The sequence below is a fragment of the Cnephaeus nilssonii genome (assembly GCF_951640355.1).
Source record: "Cnephaeus nilssonii genome assembly, chromosome: 16".
Lineage (NCBI taxonomy): Eukaryota > Metazoa > Chordata > Mammalia > Chiroptera > Vespertilionidae > Cnephaeus > Cnephaeus nilssonii.
In genome coordinates, this window is record NC_137087.1 from 46,156,027 (window position 1) to 46,175,663 (window position 19,637).

At 41.4% G+C, this 19,637-nt stretch overlaps 2 protein-coding genes across 3 annotated transcripts in view; one reads left to right on the forward strand and one right to left on the reverse strand.

The window, feature by feature from the left end:
* Nucleotides 1–154: 154 nt before the first annotated feature.
* On the reverse strand, nucleotides 155–9,527 carry ATP5MK (ATP synthase membrane subunit k). Its single transcript, XM_079793167.1, has 4 exons — nucleotides 9,392–9,527; nucleotides 5,175–5,270; nucleotides 4,992–5,084; nucleotides 155–258 (listed from the first exon to the last, which is right to left on the reverse strand). The coding sequence occupies exons 2-3, from the start codon at nucleotides 5,259–5,261 to the stop codon at nucleotides 4,995–4,997; spliced, it is 177 nt and encodes a 58-aa protein (XP_079649293.1). The 5' UTR covers nucleotides 5,262–5,270; nucleotides 9,392–9,527; the 3' UTR covers nucleotides 155–258; nucleotides 4,992–4,994.
* PDCD11 (programmed cell death 11) overlaps nucleotides 9,448–19,637 on the forward strand; it is a 39,385-nt gene continuing 29,195 nt past the window's right edge. The window contains exons 1-7 of one of the 2 annotated variants that reach the window (XM_079793165.1): nucleotides 9,448–9,545; nucleotides 11,008–11,120; nucleotides 11,988–12,119; nucleotides 13,102–13,269; nucleotides 15,431–15,592; nucleotides 16,883–17,006; nucleotides 17,503–17,684. In XM_079793165.1, coding sequence (XP_079649291.1) covers nucleotides 11,019–11,120; nucleotides 11,988–12,119; nucleotides 13,102–13,269; nucleotides 15,431–15,592; nucleotides 16,883–17,006; nucleotides 17,503–17,684 — 870 coding nt within the window. In that variant the 5' untranslated portion in view covers nucleotides 9,448–9,545; nucleotides 11,008–11,018. Of the gene's footprint in view, nucleotides 9,546–9,608; nucleotides 9,738–11,007; nucleotides 11,121–11,987; nucleotides 12,120–13,101; nucleotides 13,270–15,430; nucleotides 15,593–16,882; nucleotides 17,007–17,502; nucleotides 17,685–19,637 lie in introns of those variants that run through there. The other variant, XM_079793164.1, reaches the window with a different exon arrangement.

Below are 19,637 nucleotides of genomic sequence, written 5' to 3' on the forward strand. Positions count from 1 at the left end.
CTTGAAGTCAGACAGACATTTCAGTTGCTTACCTCCAGTACTGAGCCTTGCTTTGGGAAACTAAAATTCAGACCAAGTCACTGCCAGTTTTTGCCTTTTTTGCATTTTGTACAGTTTTTATATTTTTGATATCTTGTAAATAAAGACAACCAGCTTTTCCAGGTTCATAATTTATTGTACAAATTGAGTATCACATGATGAGTTGACATTAGCTTCTCCAGGCATGCTAAATTAACAGATGAGGTACAGTTTATAATCCTATAAACAAAGCAAAAATAGTTTAGACACAATCATGTTCATTTCTACTTTTTAAGACATTCAGCAAATTATCAGTATAGGACTATCCATGAACCCCTTGAAATTGAATGCAAATTGACATCAAACTCTCAAAGGAGTCTTAACTCCCAAAATTAAGGTTTATCTCAGCTTAATACAATTTAACCAAACACTCCACTTTTAACAAAAGAGCTGCCAACTATTCAGTATGACCCTAAAAGTATGCTATTGGCAAAGTCAAGTATATAAAGTAACATTTTAAACAGTAGAAAACAGGTATGTTATCTATTATGTATCTGTTATTTAATATATGAGACAACTTCTCTATTTGTATAATGGGGCTACAACTACCCTCCCAGAGTTAGGAGGTTCCTAATCTGGAAAATTGAGTAAAATACTACATTTGCATTCTGGGATATTCAGTCTCCTAAGGATTGGAAAAGCTCTTAAGAACAGAGGGAATCGGTGGGAAGCTACATTGGATAAAGATCTGGATTTTGGGTTTTTTGCACATTTACTGCCAACACAAATATTTATTCACTCAAGCATAGAAAAGGCGGTTGGGAGCAAATGAAGTATAAGGGGATTTAAGGAAAAGATAGAACTGCTTATATAAAAACTTGAAACCAACCACATCAAAATTACAACTAAACTACAGAACAACCATCTGAAAACTAGCTAAATGAAAGTCTTACAACTAAGGAATTAAGAGCAGTTTCTCTTTTTTTAATCGTCACTTGATATTTTTTTCCACTGATTTTTAGAGAGTGGAAGGGAGGAGTAGAGAGAAACATCAATGTGAGAGAGAGACAGACAGACATTGATTGGTTGCTTTCCCCATGCGCCCCAATCAGGCCCAGGGATGGAGCCTACAACCAAGGTACATGCCCTTGACCAGAATCAAACCTGCCACCCTATAGTCCACTAGCCAACGCTCTAACCATTGAATGAACAAGCTAGGGCAAGCAGTTGCTCTTAAAGGGCCTGCACATGGATTTACTCTTGACTCCCTCCCTCGGAACTCCAGTACTAGGAGAGCAGCTTGAAAGACGCCAGGGACAAAAGGGGAGGAAATGAATTGTTGGGATCAAGGTGAGAGCTGGGAGGCAACTTTCTGTCAGACGAAAGTTCCTTTTCTGAGCCCTCCCCCAACCAAGTCAGCAGACAGGGACCAAATCTGAGTCTCCATCAACCTGGTTCACACTGTTTGCCTTGCCCTGGTGATTCCCCAAGACGTGCCCTACCCAACTACAAGGCCCACCAAAGCTGTTTCCAGGGTCTTTTCCCTATGAATGGCATGTCTTAGCTCATGTTTCAAATTTTGCTAAAAAATCTCAAATGAGCAGCATCTGCCCTCAGTGTTCCCTGTACCTCTAAGTGGCCTTAAGCCCGGCACTACTAGTAGCCAGCCCTGGTTTGCAGGTTGGTCTCACCTGGGCACCTCCAAGACCAACACAAATAGCCATTGGCAGATTGCTTTGCAACTCATGCCAGGTGGCCCCAGGCAGGAAACAGGTGGCAGTCAGAACACAGGCAGTGACTGACCTTGGCCTGCATCTCTCTGAAGACCCCAGACTTAGCACATCCAATGGACAGCTTCAGACCATGATGAAGCACCACCCAACCACTTTCACAAGCAACACACTCAAGAGGCAGACTCAGGCCTATTTGTTTTGGCTCAGTGGATAGAGTGTTGGCCTGTGGACTGAAGGGTCCCAAGTTCGATTCCGGTCAAGGGCACATGCGGGCTCAATCCCCAATAGGGAGCATGCAGGAGGCAGCTGATCAATGATTCTCTCTCACCATTGATGTTTCTCTCTCTCCCTTTCCCTCTGAAGTCAATAAAAATATATATTAAAAAAAAAAAAACACACAAAGAGGCAGACTCAGTGGGAACTAGAGCCCCACTGAAGTAAGTCCTGCTCTGTGGGGCAGGTCCCAGCATAGCTGATCCTCCACGGTGGTTGGTAGTTGCAGCCAGTCCTTGCAGACGATTGGGCTGCAGAGTCCCTCCCATTGATGTGCCAACAGCAATGAAGGCTCAACTACAACAGGAAGGTGAACATAGTCCACATGGGGGTGCACCTGGAGTACCCAGCTTTTGTGATTGGGGAGATTGTGGCACCTAGCACATAAGGCCTCTGTATGAAACAGCTCTACCTAATTCATAGAAATACAAAGAAGCTGCCAATATCAGAAGACAAATGTGTCCCAAATGAAAGAAAACAACAAAACTCCAGAAAAATAACTAAACAAAATGGAGACAAACAATCTATTAGATGCAGAGTTCAAAATACTGGTTATAACAATGTTCAATGAACTTAGAACTTCAACAGCATTAAAAAGGGCATGGAAACCATTAAAAAGAACCAGTCAAGAGCCTGGCCGGCATGGCTCAGTGGTTGAGTGTCAACCTATGAACCAGGAGGTCATGGTTCGATTCCCAGTCAGGGCACATGCTGGGGTTGTGAGCTTGATCCCCAGTGTGGGGCATGCAGGAGGCAGCTGATCAATGATTCTCATCACTGATGTTTCTATCTCTGTCTTCCTCTCCCTTCCTCTCTTAAGTCAATAAAAAATATATTTTTAAAAAAGTACCAGTCAGAAATGAAGGATAAATGAACTGAAATGAGTAATTTACAAGTAGTTCCAGTAGAGCAGATGAAGCCAAGAATTAAATCAGTGATTTGGAATATAAGGAAGAAAAAAAACACGCAATCAGAACAGCAAAAATAAAGTAGAATCCAAAAAAATGACATTATAAGGAGCCTCTGGGACAACTTCAAGTGTACCAACATTCACATCATTGGGGTGCCACAGGAAGAAAGAGAACAAGAGAGATTGAAAACCTATTTGAAAAAATAATGACAGAAAACTTCCCTAACCGGGTGAAGGAAATACACATACAAGTCAAGGAAGTGCAGAGAGTCCCAAACAAGATGAACCCAAAGAGGCCCACACCAAGACACATCATAATTAAAATACAAAAGGTTAAAGACAGAGAAATCTTAAAAGTAGCAAGAGAAAAGTAGTTACCTACAAGGGAGCTCAGCTGATTTCTCAACAGAAACTTTGCAGGTTTGAAGGGATTGGCAAGAAATATTCAGCCCTAGCCAGTTTGGCTCAGTGAATAGAGCGTCAGCCTGCGGACCAAAGGGTCCCAGGTTCGATCCTGGTCAAGAGCACGTACCTTGGGTGCAGGCTCCTAGGGCCCTGGCCCTGGTCGGAGGCAACCAATCGATGTGTTTCTCTAACATCGATGTTTCTCTCTGTCTTTCCCTCTCTCTTCCATTCTCCCTAAAAACCAATGGAGAAATATCCTCGGGTGAGGATTAACAACAACAACAACAAAACCCCCCCCCACACAAAAACCCCAAAAAACAAAAAGAAATATTCAAATTGATGAAAAGCAAGAACCTACAACCAAGATTACTCTACCTAGCAAAGCTCTCATTTAGAATTAAAGGACATATAAAGAGCTTTCCAGCAAGAAAAAGCTCAAATAGTTCCTCACCACCAAACCAGAATCAGTATTATATAATATGTTAAAGAGTCCTCTGTAAGAAATTTTAAAAAAGAAAAAAAATATGAACAATAAAAACAAAAAATATGAACACTAAAATGGCAATAAATACATATCAATGACTGAATCTAAAAAAACAAAATAAAAAAGCAGGACCGAAACAGAATCATAGATATGGAGAACATTTTGGTGTTTGCCAGATGGGAGGGGGATGAAAAAGGTAAAGGGATTAGAGGTACAAACTGGTTGTTACAGAATAGTCACGGGGATGCAGAGTACTGCATAGGGAGTATATTCTAATCAATATGTATAGTGTCATATAGGTATGAGATTCCTAGGATGAGCACTTAGTAAGTTATATAATGTCCAATCCCTGGGGTGTATGCCTGAAACTAATATATGTCAACTTTACTTGAAAAATAAAAAATGATTTAAAGGACACCTTGAAACTAGCACACTAGCAAAAAAAACCCATATATTTACAACTGATTTAAAAGGCTAGTTAATAATTATTACATAATTAGTTTATATGAGAGAAATAAGGTCTTCACAAAAGTCCCAATTATTAAATGAGAAAAGCACATGAAAAAGAATGTTAAGAAAAATACAAATGGTAAGCAAATACAAAAAAATGCACAGCTTCATAAAAAAAAAAGATTATTTTTACTCATCAAATTAACAAAAACCCCAAACTGGTATTATTCAGCTTTGGCTGGGGCAAGAGAGACAACTCTTACAAAGCAGGGTGCCCCAGAACTCCTTGGGAAACAAACTTCAGCCTAAGAAACAATCATAGATATAGACTTCATGCTCAAAAGTGTTGATTGTAATGTTATTTATATTAAAACAAAATCTAACAGGAGACACATTTCTTCTGTAAAATAAATCATATGCCCACAGCACTTATGCATCAAATTATAGAGAACATACCTGTTATAAGACATTTATAAACCTACCCTCCTTCAATCTGTAGTCATAGCCAATGGAAACCAAATAAAATATACAAAAAAGAGCTAAACCAAAATGGCAACTAAAATTGTCAGGGTAATGAGATATGAGTAATATTTTTCTCTATTCTTTCCTTGTATGTAATAAATTTTGCATCATGACAATGATTTACTGTTATAGCCAGGGAAAAATACTGTAACATCAAAACGGCTAAGTTATAAACTTTTAAATGTCAACTCCTTACTTTTCATGTTGCTTTCACAGCTGGAGTTTTTTTGGACCTTAACTTGAAGTATAAAACCAGCAAAGCAATGCTTCCATATGTGGCTATTACACACTGAAAAAGAACGGAAGAAGTAAAGAGGATATACTGTCACACTTATATAATTCTAAAATATAAATGCTTAAAGGTATCTTTAATACTTACATTCATTCTACCTGTGAGAGTATAAGAGTTGAAATATTTTTTGATACCAGTGAACTGGAATTGGGCATCAGCTTCTGGACCTGCCATGATTTCAATCTTTAAAAAAAAAAAAAAAAGAAAGAAGGCAACAATAAATTGGTTTGGATTCAATTTTAAAAATACATTTTTTTTTTTAGTTTAAAAATCTGAAAAGTCACTGCATATAAATATTGTAAATTTTTATGTATGTCTTGCCCAACATAGTATTAGCAAAGATGGTGAAAAAAGCCTTGCTGTAAGAGGAACTTTTGGAAGGAGAACTTTACTTTGGTTGCTTTTACACAACACTCCAGAATATATGTCAAATCACTGGGCATAGGAAAAGAACAGTCTCTAAGTGTACTGCAATATTGCTTGATGTTTTCCATTCTGGCTCTATCTATACCATGGTACAATGTAGTTGGAATTAATCAGTTTTTTAAAAATTAATCTGTTTTAAAATTAGTCAAAAGTTAGACCTTGTGAAACTTTTCAGTTTCTCAGAAGGGTAACCACCAACTAAACAGCTCAACTTGGAACCCTTCCTTTACAATTTTTCTTATAAATAATTTAAGAAATCATTTACTAAATGGAGTTGATACATAGTAGCTGATGGTGGTAGGGAAGCTGGGATCCTTATTCCTTACACCAAAATAGATAAAAGATTTAAATGTAAATAGTGAAAACCAAGCCCTGGCCAGGTGGCTAGTTAGTTGGAGCATCGGCATAGTCCTGTAAAACGAAGGGTGTGGGTTTGGTTCCAGGTTGGGATGCATAAGGGAGGCAACCGATCGATCTCTCCCCCCCTCGATCTCTTCCCCCCTCTCTAAAAATCAATAAATATATCCATCGATGTTTGCTCTTTTTTTCTCTCTCTCTCCCTTCCTCGCTCTAAAATCAATAAATATATCCTTGGGTGAGGATTAAAAAAAAGAGAGGGGAGGGGGGGGGAGAAACAAAAAAATCCTGTTAGAAAACATGGGCAAATATTTTAATCATCTTAGGTCAAGGAAATAAAAAGAACAGCCCTAGCCAGTTTGGCTCAGTGGATAGAACAGTCGGCCTTCGGACTGCAGGGTCCCGGGTTCGATTCTGGTCAAGGGCACATGCCGCGTTTTGGGCTTGGTCCCCAACAGAGGGCGTGTAGGAGGCAGCCAATCAATGATTCCCTCTCATCATTCATGTTTCTTTTTCTATCTCCCTCTCCCTCCCTCTCCCTTCCTCTCCGAAATCATAAAAATATATTAAAAAATAAAAATAAAAAGAACAAAAGGGCAAAACATAAAAAGATAATCAACCTTAAGATCAAAGAAATGTAAAATGAAACCATATTTAGCAGACTAGCAAAGATAAAATTATGATAATAAGCAGTAATAAGACTGTTGGGAAATAAACATTTTCTTTGTTACCTAGAGTGTAAACTGGTACAACTTCCTAAAGTGCATTTTTACAATATCTATTAAATTATAAAATTAGTATACCCTTTTGTCTAGCTGGTTCATTTGTTCTCCAGGAATTTACCCTTATAGAAATATTACAAAGTAGAAACATGCTACATGGATGAAGGATGGTGACAGAAATACTGTTTATGAAAGTAAACTGGAAAAACTAAAAGTCCACCTACAAGAAATTGATAACTGATGGTTTCCATTGGAGGAAATACAATGTGTGTAGATCTTTATTTATTTACATACTGACATGCAATATGTCCCCAGGTAAGTTAAATTAAAAAAAAAATCCTACTTCTGAATATTGTATTATAGAGCACATCAATGATTCTCAAAGTCTGATCCGTAGGCCAGCAGCATCAACATCACTGGGAAACTTGTTAGAAAAGCAAATTGTCAGGCCCTACACCTCAAGCCTATTGAATCAGAAATTCTGGGGCCCAGCAATCCATTTTAATAAGCCTTCTAGGTGTTTCTGAAGTATGTTAAAGTTTGAAAAACACTGCAATATCAGGAAACAATGGAAAAATATATAGCAAACTTTTAGAGGAGCTGTATCTATAGCACCCACATATTTTACAAATACACCTATTTCTCTTATAATAAAAACAGCAAAGGCACATTCAAAGGTCACCAGAACAACACTTGAAAATTCGTATGTATGACCACCTATCTACCACGACCGACGCCACGCCGAGTCGATTGGCAACATAGACGAGCCGGTCGAGGTCCGGTCGAGATTGGTAGGCAGTGGCAGTGATATAGCTGGCTCTTGATGAAATGGAAGAGGGAGACATCTGTGAGGAAGTCATTGCTATGGAAACTGGCACGCTTCTGTTTACCATTTAAAGGCCTTCAGAGGCATTCTCGTGCACAGAATTGGCAATGAAAATTTTGGACAAATGACCTTAATTTTGAATTGTTTCAAGAACGTTCTTGGAGCCCTAGCCCCTTTGGCTCAGTGGACAGAGTGTCAGCCCTCAAGACTGAAGGGTCCTGGATTCGATTCCAGTCAAGGGCATGTACCTTGGTTGCGGGCTTGATCCCTGGCCCTGGGTGGGGTGCGTGGGGAGGCAACCAATGGATGTGTCTCACATCGATGTTTCTCTCTCTCTCCCCCTCCCTTCCACTCTCTCTAAAAAAACCAAAGGGAAAATATCCCGAGGCGAGAATTAACAACAAAATAAAAAAGAACGTTCTTGGAGCAATGAAGGACCCCTCAGTGGCCTTGGCTTGTCCAGCACAAGCAGGAACATGTCCATTAAAAGAAACCTTTATGGTGAAGCTTTTATATTAACTGTTTCATTTTACTAAACTTGTTAAAGGCATACTTCCTCCCCTCCCCCACCCCCACCACATGCACCTTATATATATATTTTTTTTAAATTCTTACAGTATCAAGCAGGTTTCCAGGAGAAACACTACCGAAAACAAGGACTTAACTTTGTCAGATTATTAACTGATAACCCCCACTACCTGTGCCTAACAAAAGATTTTAGGAGGATGTGGTGTGCAACGGAAACAATTTAAGGTGCTTTAAAATTCCCTCTACATAATATGGGACGAAGTCTGACGTCTGTGATCGTCCACAGAGGACTAATTCCGACTGGACAGCATGGTATAGGGGCTACAATTTGGTCTGGGTTTTAAAGGAAGACTCTTGAGAGGCTAAGATGGAGCAGAGAGTGGAAAACGGGATGCTGCTGGTGAGATAAATAATGGGAGCAAAGCCTGGAAACACTCTGCAGACTTCAGCAAACTGCTGGTTCCTTTTGGGCAAAGGTCAGAAACCTTCGTGGAATAACTGAACTGAAATCTGCTTGCCTTCCGAGTAATACTTAAGTTTAGCAAGACATATTAATGAAGGAGACAGTTACCTAAGAATAATGGAACTATTTGTTAAAGGGCAGTCTGTGGGGGAGGTCTAAGCAACAGAGTCTTCCTTTTTGTTTGTAATTAACTGGGGAATAGACCTATCAAGTATCATCAATCCTTCCATGCCCCTCCCGCTTCACCTGTAAAATTAGCATTTCGGAAAAGGCCCACGGTGATGAACTCCCCAGCTACTTTCTGTTTTTCCATACTCATATTTCCCTCTCGGACTGGACCCTACCTGGGATGGTGAGATCACGAAGCAAAGCAAAGATGAGCGAGAGCCGCTCACGTACCAGAACCGGCCTCCCGGAGTTTACAACGCTCGGCCCGGCCACCTCCCAGGAGAGGCCTTCCCGCTGATGGGACATCCGGGAGTCTAAATCTAACCCTGGAGAACGGCAAGGGCCGGGCCCCGCTCGCTCGCTCTGACCAAGGCTGCGGCGCAGCTCACGGGGATCTGGCTGGCCAGCCTCCTTAGCACAGCTCAGTGCACACCCGTATGCCCACAGGAAAAGAAATTAATTCGGCCAGAGGTGGGGTCAGGAGCTCAAGTTCTCGTCCAATGGTACGTCACCGGGTGACCTTGGGGGACTCCATTCGCTGCGGGCCTCATTTTTCTCCACGGAAACATGCAATCTCAGGGCCTTCGGGAGCTCTTGGCAGCGTCTACTGGCCTCTCCCCGAGGCTGCCCAGCCAAGGTCCGACCCCTCGCACCGCCAAAGCCTCGTGATCTCAGATTCCTTTTCCATTCCCCCCACCGCTCTCGCCCCTCCAAGCGAAGACCTCGCAGCGTTCCCGGACTAGGAATGGTCGGACCCTAGGCCGCCGCCAAGCCCAAGCGCGAGGTCCGAGCCCAGGCTCCTCTCCACACCTACCTCGCGAAAAAGCACGAATGCCGCAGGCTGTGTCCTTCAACGAACGAAGCTACTCCTCGGCCCGCCGGAAGAAGCCGCCTTCCCCGCACCCGCTCCACGGGCCTCAGCGACTCCTCGATTGGCTAGGGCTCGAAGTCCCGGTCTTCCGCTTCCGGTCTGTAAATCTCCTTTTTCCCCCCCCTCCCCCCATTCACAGTGCCAGGACCTCGCATAGTAACGGAAGTAGGGCGTTGAGCCCGCCCACACTTCCGGAAGCGCTGCCGGTGCTTGGGCTGTACCGGGGCTCCGCACGTGTGACCGCAGTGGCGGGCCTCCGAAGTTGAGGCTGGCTGGCGTCGCGAGGCTGGTGAGTGAGGGCAAAGGCCACAAGGGAGGAAACCTGGTGGCTCCCAGGGCAAGGCCCCCGGGTGCCCGCCATGCACCCCGCAGTGCCGGATGAGTGATTCTACCACCCCAGCCAGGCTCAGAAGCTCGAGTGGCCCCTGTGACATCACGCTCTGTCCCCGGGAAGTACCTTAAGCCCCGTCTTTGCCACCCGATGGCCTATGTCTCTGAAGCTCTAGTTTCCCCTTGGCTGAAATGAGATGACGGGCCAAGTTCTCAGCAAACTGGACTGCACTTTCCGATGTCTGCGAAACATAACATCCTTCCCCGAGCCTCGGCTCCCTCTCGGTCGTCACCGCTACTGCTGTCTCAAGCCTTTCTGGATTCTTATTCCCAAGTCGCTCAGAACCAGCCCCTCCGATCTTCCGTTCTCACTTAGACCTCGTCCTGGTTCTCACGGTGTCTCCGTTGTACTGCAGTTGAATCCTACCCTCCCTTAGTTTTGTCTTCCGAGTCAATCTGTAGTCTGCAGTGTATTTTTTCCCCCCTTGATTCAAACTGTTCTGTTTATTCCAACTTTAGCAGTTATTCTAACTACTCATATCTAATTCAAAATCTTCCATGAAAAGCCTAATCTGTCTTTTAAATTTTAACTGCAATTATTATGCTTTATTCGCCCTGTGGTCTGAACAATCCTTCATAGAAAGGGAACAGCAGGCTTTTGAACAATTGTTTGACAAATATCTGGTGCTCAGTGAAATAATTGACTTTCTGTTCTCATGCTTTTTCTCACATTCCTTCTGCTTTTCCCTTTCCACCTGTCAAACTCCCGTTCCTCTTTAACATTTAGCTCAAAAGCACTTCTTTAGGATGCTTGCCTCCTTTACTGATGCCTCATCACTTCCTACCTCTTTGATGATAGTTTTTTTTTTGTAATCTGATTTATATTTTAAATTGTTTGCATATTTTATCTTCTTAAAAGTGTTGATGTTCTTTGAAGGTAGGGGGTTATATATTTGTTTGTATATTTCTGACTTAACTGTAGCTGCTTAATGATACATTGAATCTATAATTTCCTTGGAAGAAAATGTGTGGATTTTTTATTTTTGAAGGAGAGACCTTTGGAAAGATGAATTGTATATTATCTGGAGCCTGGCGTCAAACCATCTATTCCTTTGTTCTGAATGCTGTCTAGCACATTGGTGCTTGAAGCCTCATCTCTTGCCATTGATCACAGCCTTTAAGAAATCTTAACAGGTTACATCTCCTGGTAACTCTTTGCATTGTTTCAGGAGACCCAAACATGGCAACCATGGAAGAAAGCTTCCCCCGTGGGGGTACAAGGAAGACCCACAAATCAGAGATAGCGTTCCAGCAGACAGTTGAACAAGACAACTTATTTGATGTAAGTGATACGCTTGTTTGAGAGTCACTGAACACTTTCTCTGTAGTGTTCTTGTAAAGAATGAGCCCTGTTTGAGAATTGTGTTATTTTTCAGATTTGTTTCTTTTTGAAATCTGTATTTGTAAATTGAACATATTAGAAAGTCTGTACCACCACAAGACTGTATCTTTTGAAGCATAGCAGTTAGTATTTGAGTTTGCAGTGGTCTTGTTCCTTATTCTTAGGAATTTTGTGTGGTGTTGATAAAGGATGGAGGGAGAGCATTTGATCAATATATTTTTGAGTGGGGTCCTTGCAGCCATGTACTGGTATAAAGGTCAGAATTTGCATTAGAATTCATAGTCTTCACCTACAGTAATCTGTGCTCTAAATGCTGGAGGGAAGGGAACTAACATTTAATTGTATGGCTTTATGTTTATTTTATATAATCTTCCCAACGATACTATGAAATAGAGATCATTCTATGAAATAGAGATCGTTATTCTATGATGAGGAACTCAGGCTAAGAGAGGTTATATAATTTAGCTGAAACCACACAGCTTGTTATAGTGGAATTGGGAGTTTAACTTGGTCTTCGTGACTCCACTTTTCATTCATGCACTGTTCCCATTTGCTTCTTGTTTTGGGGGACCCATTGTCTATCCTAAGTCAGGGGAGGAAGAACACTGGGAACATGAGAGGCAGATTTTGGACAAGGGCAGCATTGGGAATAAAATGGGAAAATTTGGATTGAAGTAGGAATTAAAGGAATAGTTAGGAGTGGGGTGGAGTGGAGCAATAGCAGAGTAAGATGACAGATGACCTGAAATGGGAGGGAAAGGCCAGGATTGCTTCTTTTCATTCTTTGGGGTCTTTTTTCACCTTTAGATTTCTACTGAAGAGGAATCCATCAAAAGGAAAAAAAGCCAGAAAGGGCCAGCAAAAACAAAAAAGTTGAAAATTGAAAAGAAAGAAAGCAGCAAGTCTATAAAAGAGAAGTTTGAAATCCTTAGTATTGAGGTTTGTTAAAGTTTGGTTTTATTTTAAACAAAGTACCTGGGTTGCTTAAGTTTGTATATGTCCTTCCTTCATTCTTGCTTCCTTTTTTCTTTAATTCCTAAATATACATATGTGTGTATATGACTTGTGTTTATAGAGATTCTTGCAGTTTGTGCCCGGAATTGAGCATCATTTCTTTCTATTATTAATTAATGCCTGGCATCATGTATTGTCTTTTTGTTTGTTTTCTTTTTAGCTCATCCGCTGATAGCCTCATGGGACTTATTTTTTCATAGGTTCGTAGGTTAGAACTGGCCATAAATTTAGCAATCATTCTGATTCTATTCTTTCATTTCATAGATAGGGAAACTATCTGAAAGAAGTGAAGTGGTCTTATGTTCCTTAACTTTTTAGGTAACTGACATATATGTTAGTTGTCATAAAAGGGGGGGAAATCAAATGATTCCGAAGGGAAAGAGTCAGATTCAGCTTATCAGAAGTATTTTGTTTGTCCTGTAATATTTTTTTGAAAATTGTTTAACATGGTGCCGATGTTAGAAGACTAAAAAACTTCACATAAAAATGTGATTTCTGGCTTTTTGTAAAAATTTCAAGTTTGCTGACAACACAAGCTTGCATTCCTTCATGTCAGTAGTCACATGGAGCAGAGTGGTGGTTTAGACCTGGCTGACACCTTCTAGACAGCTATTATCCCCCCTGGCCTGCTTCCTTCATTCTGTTGCCTGTCAGGTGAGGTTGGCTGGTTTGGAATAAAGTAAAAGGTGAAAGTGCCCTCTAGTATCCTAGTGCTGTTAACATTGTTGTATAACTTAGACCTTTTATGGTGCTCAGTTCGATGTTTAATTAAGTGCATTGACATATACACATATGTACCTCTTGTAGTTTTTGTATGTTAAAGTTGAGACTAGAAACCAGACCGCCCCTAACATCTCCATTCATTGTTATCTTCCTTATTGTACTGATTTTGCTTTTTGTCTTCTAGTCCCTGTGTGAGGGGATGCGGATTTTGGGTTGTGTGAAAGAGGTAAATGAACTGGAACTGGTGATTAGTCTCCCCAACGGCCTCCAGGGGTTCGTGCAAGTAACTGAAATCAGTGATGCTTACACACAAAAACTGAATGAGCAGGTGGAGCAAGAAGAACCTCTAAAGGTAAGGGAAATAAGTGATACACAAATAAATGCAAGATTACAACTTTGTTGAGGGCTAAGGAGGAAAGGTACAAGGTGCCTTGACAGTTTATAATAGGAAATTTTAAACTTTTTTTAATAAGGAATTTTGGCTTTGCGCAGGGAGCCTGGAAGACTTCCCAGAGGAAGGGATGCTTGAGCTAAGGTCTGAAGGATGAGGGGTGTACTAGATAAAGAAGGGAGTTCAGACAGGAAGAGTATGGTATGTAGCAGAGAGAATTGGCTGGAGCAGAAACAGCACGGGAGAGTGGTGTAGGATGAGGCTGAAGAGCTGGGTGAAGGCCAGACCATCTTAAGGATTGGTTTTTTAATTTTAGAATCAGTGGCAAGCCCTTGACAGGTCTTAATTGGGGTGGATGACATGTACACCGCATAGACAATAAATTGAGGCATGAGTAGTTGCCTAGAGACCAATTAGGAGGCTGTCCAGGCTCTGAGATTGATGGCAGCTTGGGTTCAGGGTTTCCTGAGGACTGAGGAGGTAAAAACAATGCTCAGTGATGTATTGGGTATGGGTGTGAGGCGGGAGAAGTGCCAGGGATGAGTCCTAGGTTCCTATTGTTCATGATTTGACAAATGGCCATGATATTCTGAGATAAGAAATCCTGGTCCCTTGCCGAAACCGGTTTGGCTCAGTGGATAGAGCGTCGGCCTGCGGACTCAAGGGTCCCAGGTTCGATTCCGGTCAAGGGCATGTACCCTGGTTGCGGGCACATCCCCAGTGGGGGGGGGGGGGGGTGGTGGTGCAAGAGGCAGCTGATCGATGCTTCTCTCTCATCGATGTTTCTAGCTCTCTATCTCTCTCTCTTCCTCTCTGTAAAAAATCAATAAAATATATTAAAAAAAAAAAAAAGAAAAAGAAATCCTGGCCCTGGCCGGTATGGCTCAGTTGGTTGGAGTGTTGTCCCATACACCGAAAGGTCTCAGGTTCTGTTCCTAGTCAGGTCAAACCCAGGTTGAGGGTTCCATCTTGGTCGGGGTGCATATGGCAGGCAAACGATTGATGTTTCCCTCTCACACTGATGTCTCCCTCCCTCCCTTCCTCCCTCCCTCCCTCCTTCCTTCCTTCCCTCCTTCCCTCCCTCCTTCTGCCTTCCCCTCTCTCTAAAATCAATAGAAACATCTCCTCAGGTAAGGATTGATAAAAAGAAAAATCCTGAAAGGGGTCCCGGATTGTGAGAGATGATTATGAATTGCTTTTTGCTATGTTGAGTTTGAGATGCAGAAACAAAAATGTGTGGGATTTCTTTGTATAATTGGTAATTGAAACTATGAAGGGGGAAGAAGTTGCTTAGAGGGAGCAAATACAGTGAAAAGAGACTAAAGACTGAGGCGGGAGTAAATAATGTATTTCAGTTGCTGAATTAAAGGAGAGTTGCTGTCAGAAGGAGGGCCAGACAGATAGAGAAAACCAATGCATGAAGGGTCTTGGAAGCCAGGGAGGAAATGTTTAATGAAGGAAGGAGCCATCTCCAATGTTAAATTCTTTTTAAAAGTCACATAAGAGAAGGACTGCAAAATGTACTGTTAGATTTAGCAACATGGAAGTCATTGGTGATTTTATTGGGAGATAAAGTAATAGAGTGAAAAGGGTGGGATGCAGATTGCAGTGAGCTGAAGAGCAAGTAGGAGATGAAGAAGTGGAGATACTAAATATAGACAACTCTTTTTAAATTAAGGGTAGTTGGTATACAGTATTACAATAATTATATTGGTTTCAGGTATATAATATATAGTGATTTGACATTTTCATAGCTTACAATGTTATCACCCCACTAATTCTAAAAGTCATCTGTGCAAACTTATCACAATACTATTGACTATATTCCCCTTCACCATTTTTACCCCTCTTTCGCTCTCCTCCCCTCTGGCCACTATCCCTTTGATCTTTGTATACAACTCTTTTTGACCAGTCATTTTGACAAGATATTGGAGGTTTTGTGCTGAAATTCAAGACTGTGACTTGGCCACAGACCCGTATTACTTTTGTGAGCAAGTGGTGACTGTCTTCATCACTTTTTGGGTTCCTTGGGGTCTGAGGATAAGAAATCACTGGGCTGGGCAGTGGATTCTTGGTTCAGGGGGAAGAATATGTAAAGGGCTTTCTCATTTGTATTATGCAGGACCTGGCCAGCTTGCCTGAACTGTTCTCTCCTGGGATGCTAGTGAGATGTGTGGTGAGCAGTCTGGGCATCACAGAGAAAGGCAAAAAGAGTGTCAAGCTATCTCTGAACCCCCAAAATGTCAACAAAGTGCTGAGTGCGGAGGCTCTGAAGCCTGGCATGGTACGTATCTGGGGTCAGGGAAGAGGAGCTGGCGACGTGCCTCCTCTCTGCCCTGCCTTGTCTTCTAGGGAGTGTCTAGACCACCTTTTACTTTCAGCTTAACTGTTACACACAGGGAGGAAGGTCTCCAGGGTGCTTTGGAAATTGAAGACCTGAACCTAATCGCCTTACCTTGGAGGGGAGAAAGGGAAAGCAAGTCAAAGATTTGCTAGTAGCAAAAATAAAGCCTCAAGGGGACTTGCTGATGGTGAGAGGCGTTCCTTGAAGTGCCTTACTTATCTAGACTTCTTTGTAGGTTAAGTGTTTTTCGAGGGCCATATGGCATTTGTGTGGGGAAAGCTTGAGGGCTGCTAAGAGCAAGAGACAGGGTAGACAGAGCAATTAGTCATCTGTACGAATGGATAGCCCACCACTGAATCTCTCAATCCTACAGAGATTCAGGAGCAATTAGTCCTAGTTCAGAGCCTCCAAGTCCAGTAGGTAGCAGACCCTCATATAAACTACACTCATCTAAGTATTCTTGTACTTAAGAGGAAGGAGATCAGTATGACCTTGTAATGTTTGCTTAGAAGCAGTGGAGTTTGGTTCAGGCCCTGAGCATTGGGTAGAAAGCGGGGAGGGGGATAAAACTAAGCCAAGTTTCAGGAAATTGACAAGTGTTGAGAGCTTGCTATGTGACAGGTGCAATTTTAGACATTTTATCTGAAGAAATTCTCACAGGAACCCTGCGAGGCAGATAGGTATCCCTCTTATACACTTGAGAAAATGGAATGAGAAAGGTTTGAGTGACTTGCCAAAGATCAAATAGTAAGTGTCAGAGCCAGATTTGAATGCCACACTGTTTCCCATGAAATATAAAGGAGGTTGGTGAGATTGATTGATTTATTTATTTTTGTCTTGGAGGTGGTTAGAAAGGATAAGATAACGGCTGGAATGGTAGTTCTGTATTCTCATTATTCATAGCGCTGGGCATGACCTTGCTGGCCTATGTCTTCTATCTTTTGAAATTTTTCCAGGGGAGAGTCTTCTCTCTGTCATTCCATTATCAGCTGTGTATAGCACTCCTCACTGCCTGGAAACTGTAAAATCCTTTCAGCCCTGGAGAACTAAAGTTGGTATCTTTCCCTCTTCTATACTCTAGTGGGATGAGGTTTAAAGTTAAAAGGGAGTTGGGAATATGGGATAAAGTGAGGAGATTGATGGAAACATACGCATTTTGTAGTGGATGTTTGCTGTGTGTCCCATTACCTTTGACTTTCGAACTTTTGGTAATGCTTTCTCTCCCTCCAGTTGCTCACAGGCACTGTGTCTAGTCTAGAAGACCATGGCTACTTAGTGGACATTGGTGTTGGTGGGGCCAGAGCTTTCCTGCCACTGCAAAAAGCCCAGGAGTATATCAGACAGAAGAACAAAGGTAAGGGGAAGAAGAGGGGCCAGTGCATGGTAGTGGGTGGGATATGTGGGAATTATACTATTTAAATGCCACTTTGGTGAGTAAATTACAGAATGGTGACCCTGAAGGCTTTGCTAAGATCCGTGGTTAATCTTAGCCAACAGAGAAGGGGATATGTGTGAAGGGCCAGGGAGTGGCAGGGTTTCACTAAGATCTGATGGGCCACTTTTACTGTTTCTCACCTAGAAGATTCCACTGAAATTTGGGACTCCAAGGCCTCAACCAGCACTCTGCTGCCTTTTTGAAATTTTCATATTTTTGTGATTAATTTTCAGATCAATTAGGTTCACTTCACTCTCTTCTTATAGTTGGTCCCTTCGAGATTGGGAATATGGGGAGTATTAGATTGTAACTGGGCAAGCAGGCCACGGATTATCTCAGGTATTGCTTGAACTCAAGTTAAAGGTCCTTCTCATAAAGGTATTTTTCCTTCTGGGGGCTGGGGCCGGGCTTACAGGTGCTAAGCTGAAGGTGGGTCAGTACCTGAACTGCGTCATTGAAGAGGTGAAAGGCAATGGAGGAGTTGTTAGTCTGTCTATTGGTCATTCAGAAGTTTCTACTGCCATTGCTACTGAGGAGCAAAACTGGACCCTTAATAACTTGCTACCTGGACTGGTGGTCAAAGCCCAGGTACAGAAGGTAAGCCATTTATTGTAACTACTACTTTGTAAAATATAACTTTTATTAAAATAGTAAATGCACACAATCTAAAATTGTGCTGTTCAGTAGGGTAGCCACTGATCACATATGGCTATTACATACTGGGGATGTAGCCAATGCCACATGTTGACATGCTAATATGTGTGCTGATTAAAAAGGTCAAATGATATTAAAAGACTTAAAATGAACTATCTCATCTTTTCTAAACTCATCTTTAACTCTTTTATCTTCTCTTTTGAAATTTGCCTCCATATTTCTAAGTAATGAGCTTCTGTTGGTATCGCTTGGTTTATCAGTGTAGGCATTGAGTTTTAACTTCTTCTTAAGGTAGATGAAGTTTTGTCTCTTAATTTTCCTTTCCTCTGTAACTTCCCAACAGAGATATATTAAAAGTTTGGTTAAATCATTTTTCAGTGTTTAAGTTATTATGACTGTAAATGTTGTTTATTGTTTACTAGGCAATGTATTATGGCTATTTATTGAACCGCTTTTTTCCTGGAGTTGATAATCAGCTTTGTTTCTGTTATTTGCTAAATTCTCTTCAGACCTATCACTATTTCTTCATACACCTTATAGTTACTTCTCTCTCACTACAATTTTCCATGTTTTCAAACTCTTTAGATAATCTCGGAGGTACTTATTTCCCATTAGGACCCCCTTTTGCTGTCATCCTGCTCCAATCTGGACTGGTTGCTATGTAGGGCCCCACATAGCTGGTATCCTAGGACTTCTCTTTATTGTCTTCCTGGATCCTTCCCCTCTTTCTCAGGTATTGGAGCCTTCTTTGATTCGACGTATTCCTCTTTTTTGGTTTACTCCCTCATTTTAGTATGACACATTCTCCAGAAGCATTCTTGGAAAGGTACATAGAAGGTTAATTTCTTAACATAGCATGTCAGGGATTCCCAAGACCACTCCTAGGATCAATAGTTCACTAGGAAGATTCACGGGACTCAAAAGGTAGTGGTACTCATGGCTATGATTTATATAGTGAAAGGAGGCAAAGAAAAATCAGCTAAGGGAAAAAAGTCCTATGGAATGAAGTCTGGAAGAAACAAGGCACTTTCAAGAGTCTTCTCCTAGTGGAGTCACAAAGGGTGTATTTAATTCCTCTGGCAACAAGTTACGATAACACACGTGCAATGTTCTCTACCAACGATGCTTATTAGAGATTTAGTGCCCGATGGCTTTTAATTGGGGCTGGTCATGTAGGTACCCTCTGCCTGGCATGTACCAAAATTCCAGGGTCTTCTAAGGAATGTGAGTGTTTAGTATAAACCATATTGTTTACACGAACAGTGTAGGTACATGGAGCCTACTCTAGATACTCAGTTCTGGGAGTGGTGGGTGGGAACCTTCCTGAAATCTCACTTCCAAGACACCAGCCAAGGGCTAACATTGGAAGCAGGCTTTTCTAAGGATAATAATCTCAAGCCTGCTATGTTAACTCTTTTCTGCACACCTACTATATCTGAAATCATTATTCTACTCTCACATGTGATTGGTAGTAAAGCTGGGTTTAGAATTCTAGGTCAAAAATAATTCAGAATTTTAAAGCATTATTCTCATTGTCACTGGCTTCTGTTGCTATTGAATAGCCTGATGTTATTTGAATTTCTGTTTGTATGTGTGTGTGTTTAAATCTTGTCTTTATTCCTTTTATTTTAAAATGTTATGATGATGTACTTTGGTGTGGCTCATTCTTCATTTGTTTGTGCTGGACTCGTATAACCCAGAAATGTAGATCCTTCAGCTCTGGGAAAGTTTCTTGTATTATTGTGTTGTGTGTTTGTTTGTTTTTAATTTAGAGAGAGAGAAACATCAATTTGTTGTTCTACTTATTTATGCATTCTTTAGTTGAAGTACTAATTGCTCCATATTCTCATAAACACTCATTATTATCCTTTTTATTGTAGCCATTCTATGCATGTG

Coding starts and splice junctions, on each gene's coding strand:
- ATP5MK (XM_079793167.1), bottom strand. CDS start 5,261: ATGGCAGGTCCAGAAGCTGATGCCCAATTCCAGTTCACTGGTATCAAA. Junction 5,085..5,174: donor CTCTCACAGGTAGAATGAAT/GTAAGTATTAAA, acceptor GTTCTTTTTCAG/TGTGTAATAGCCACATATGG.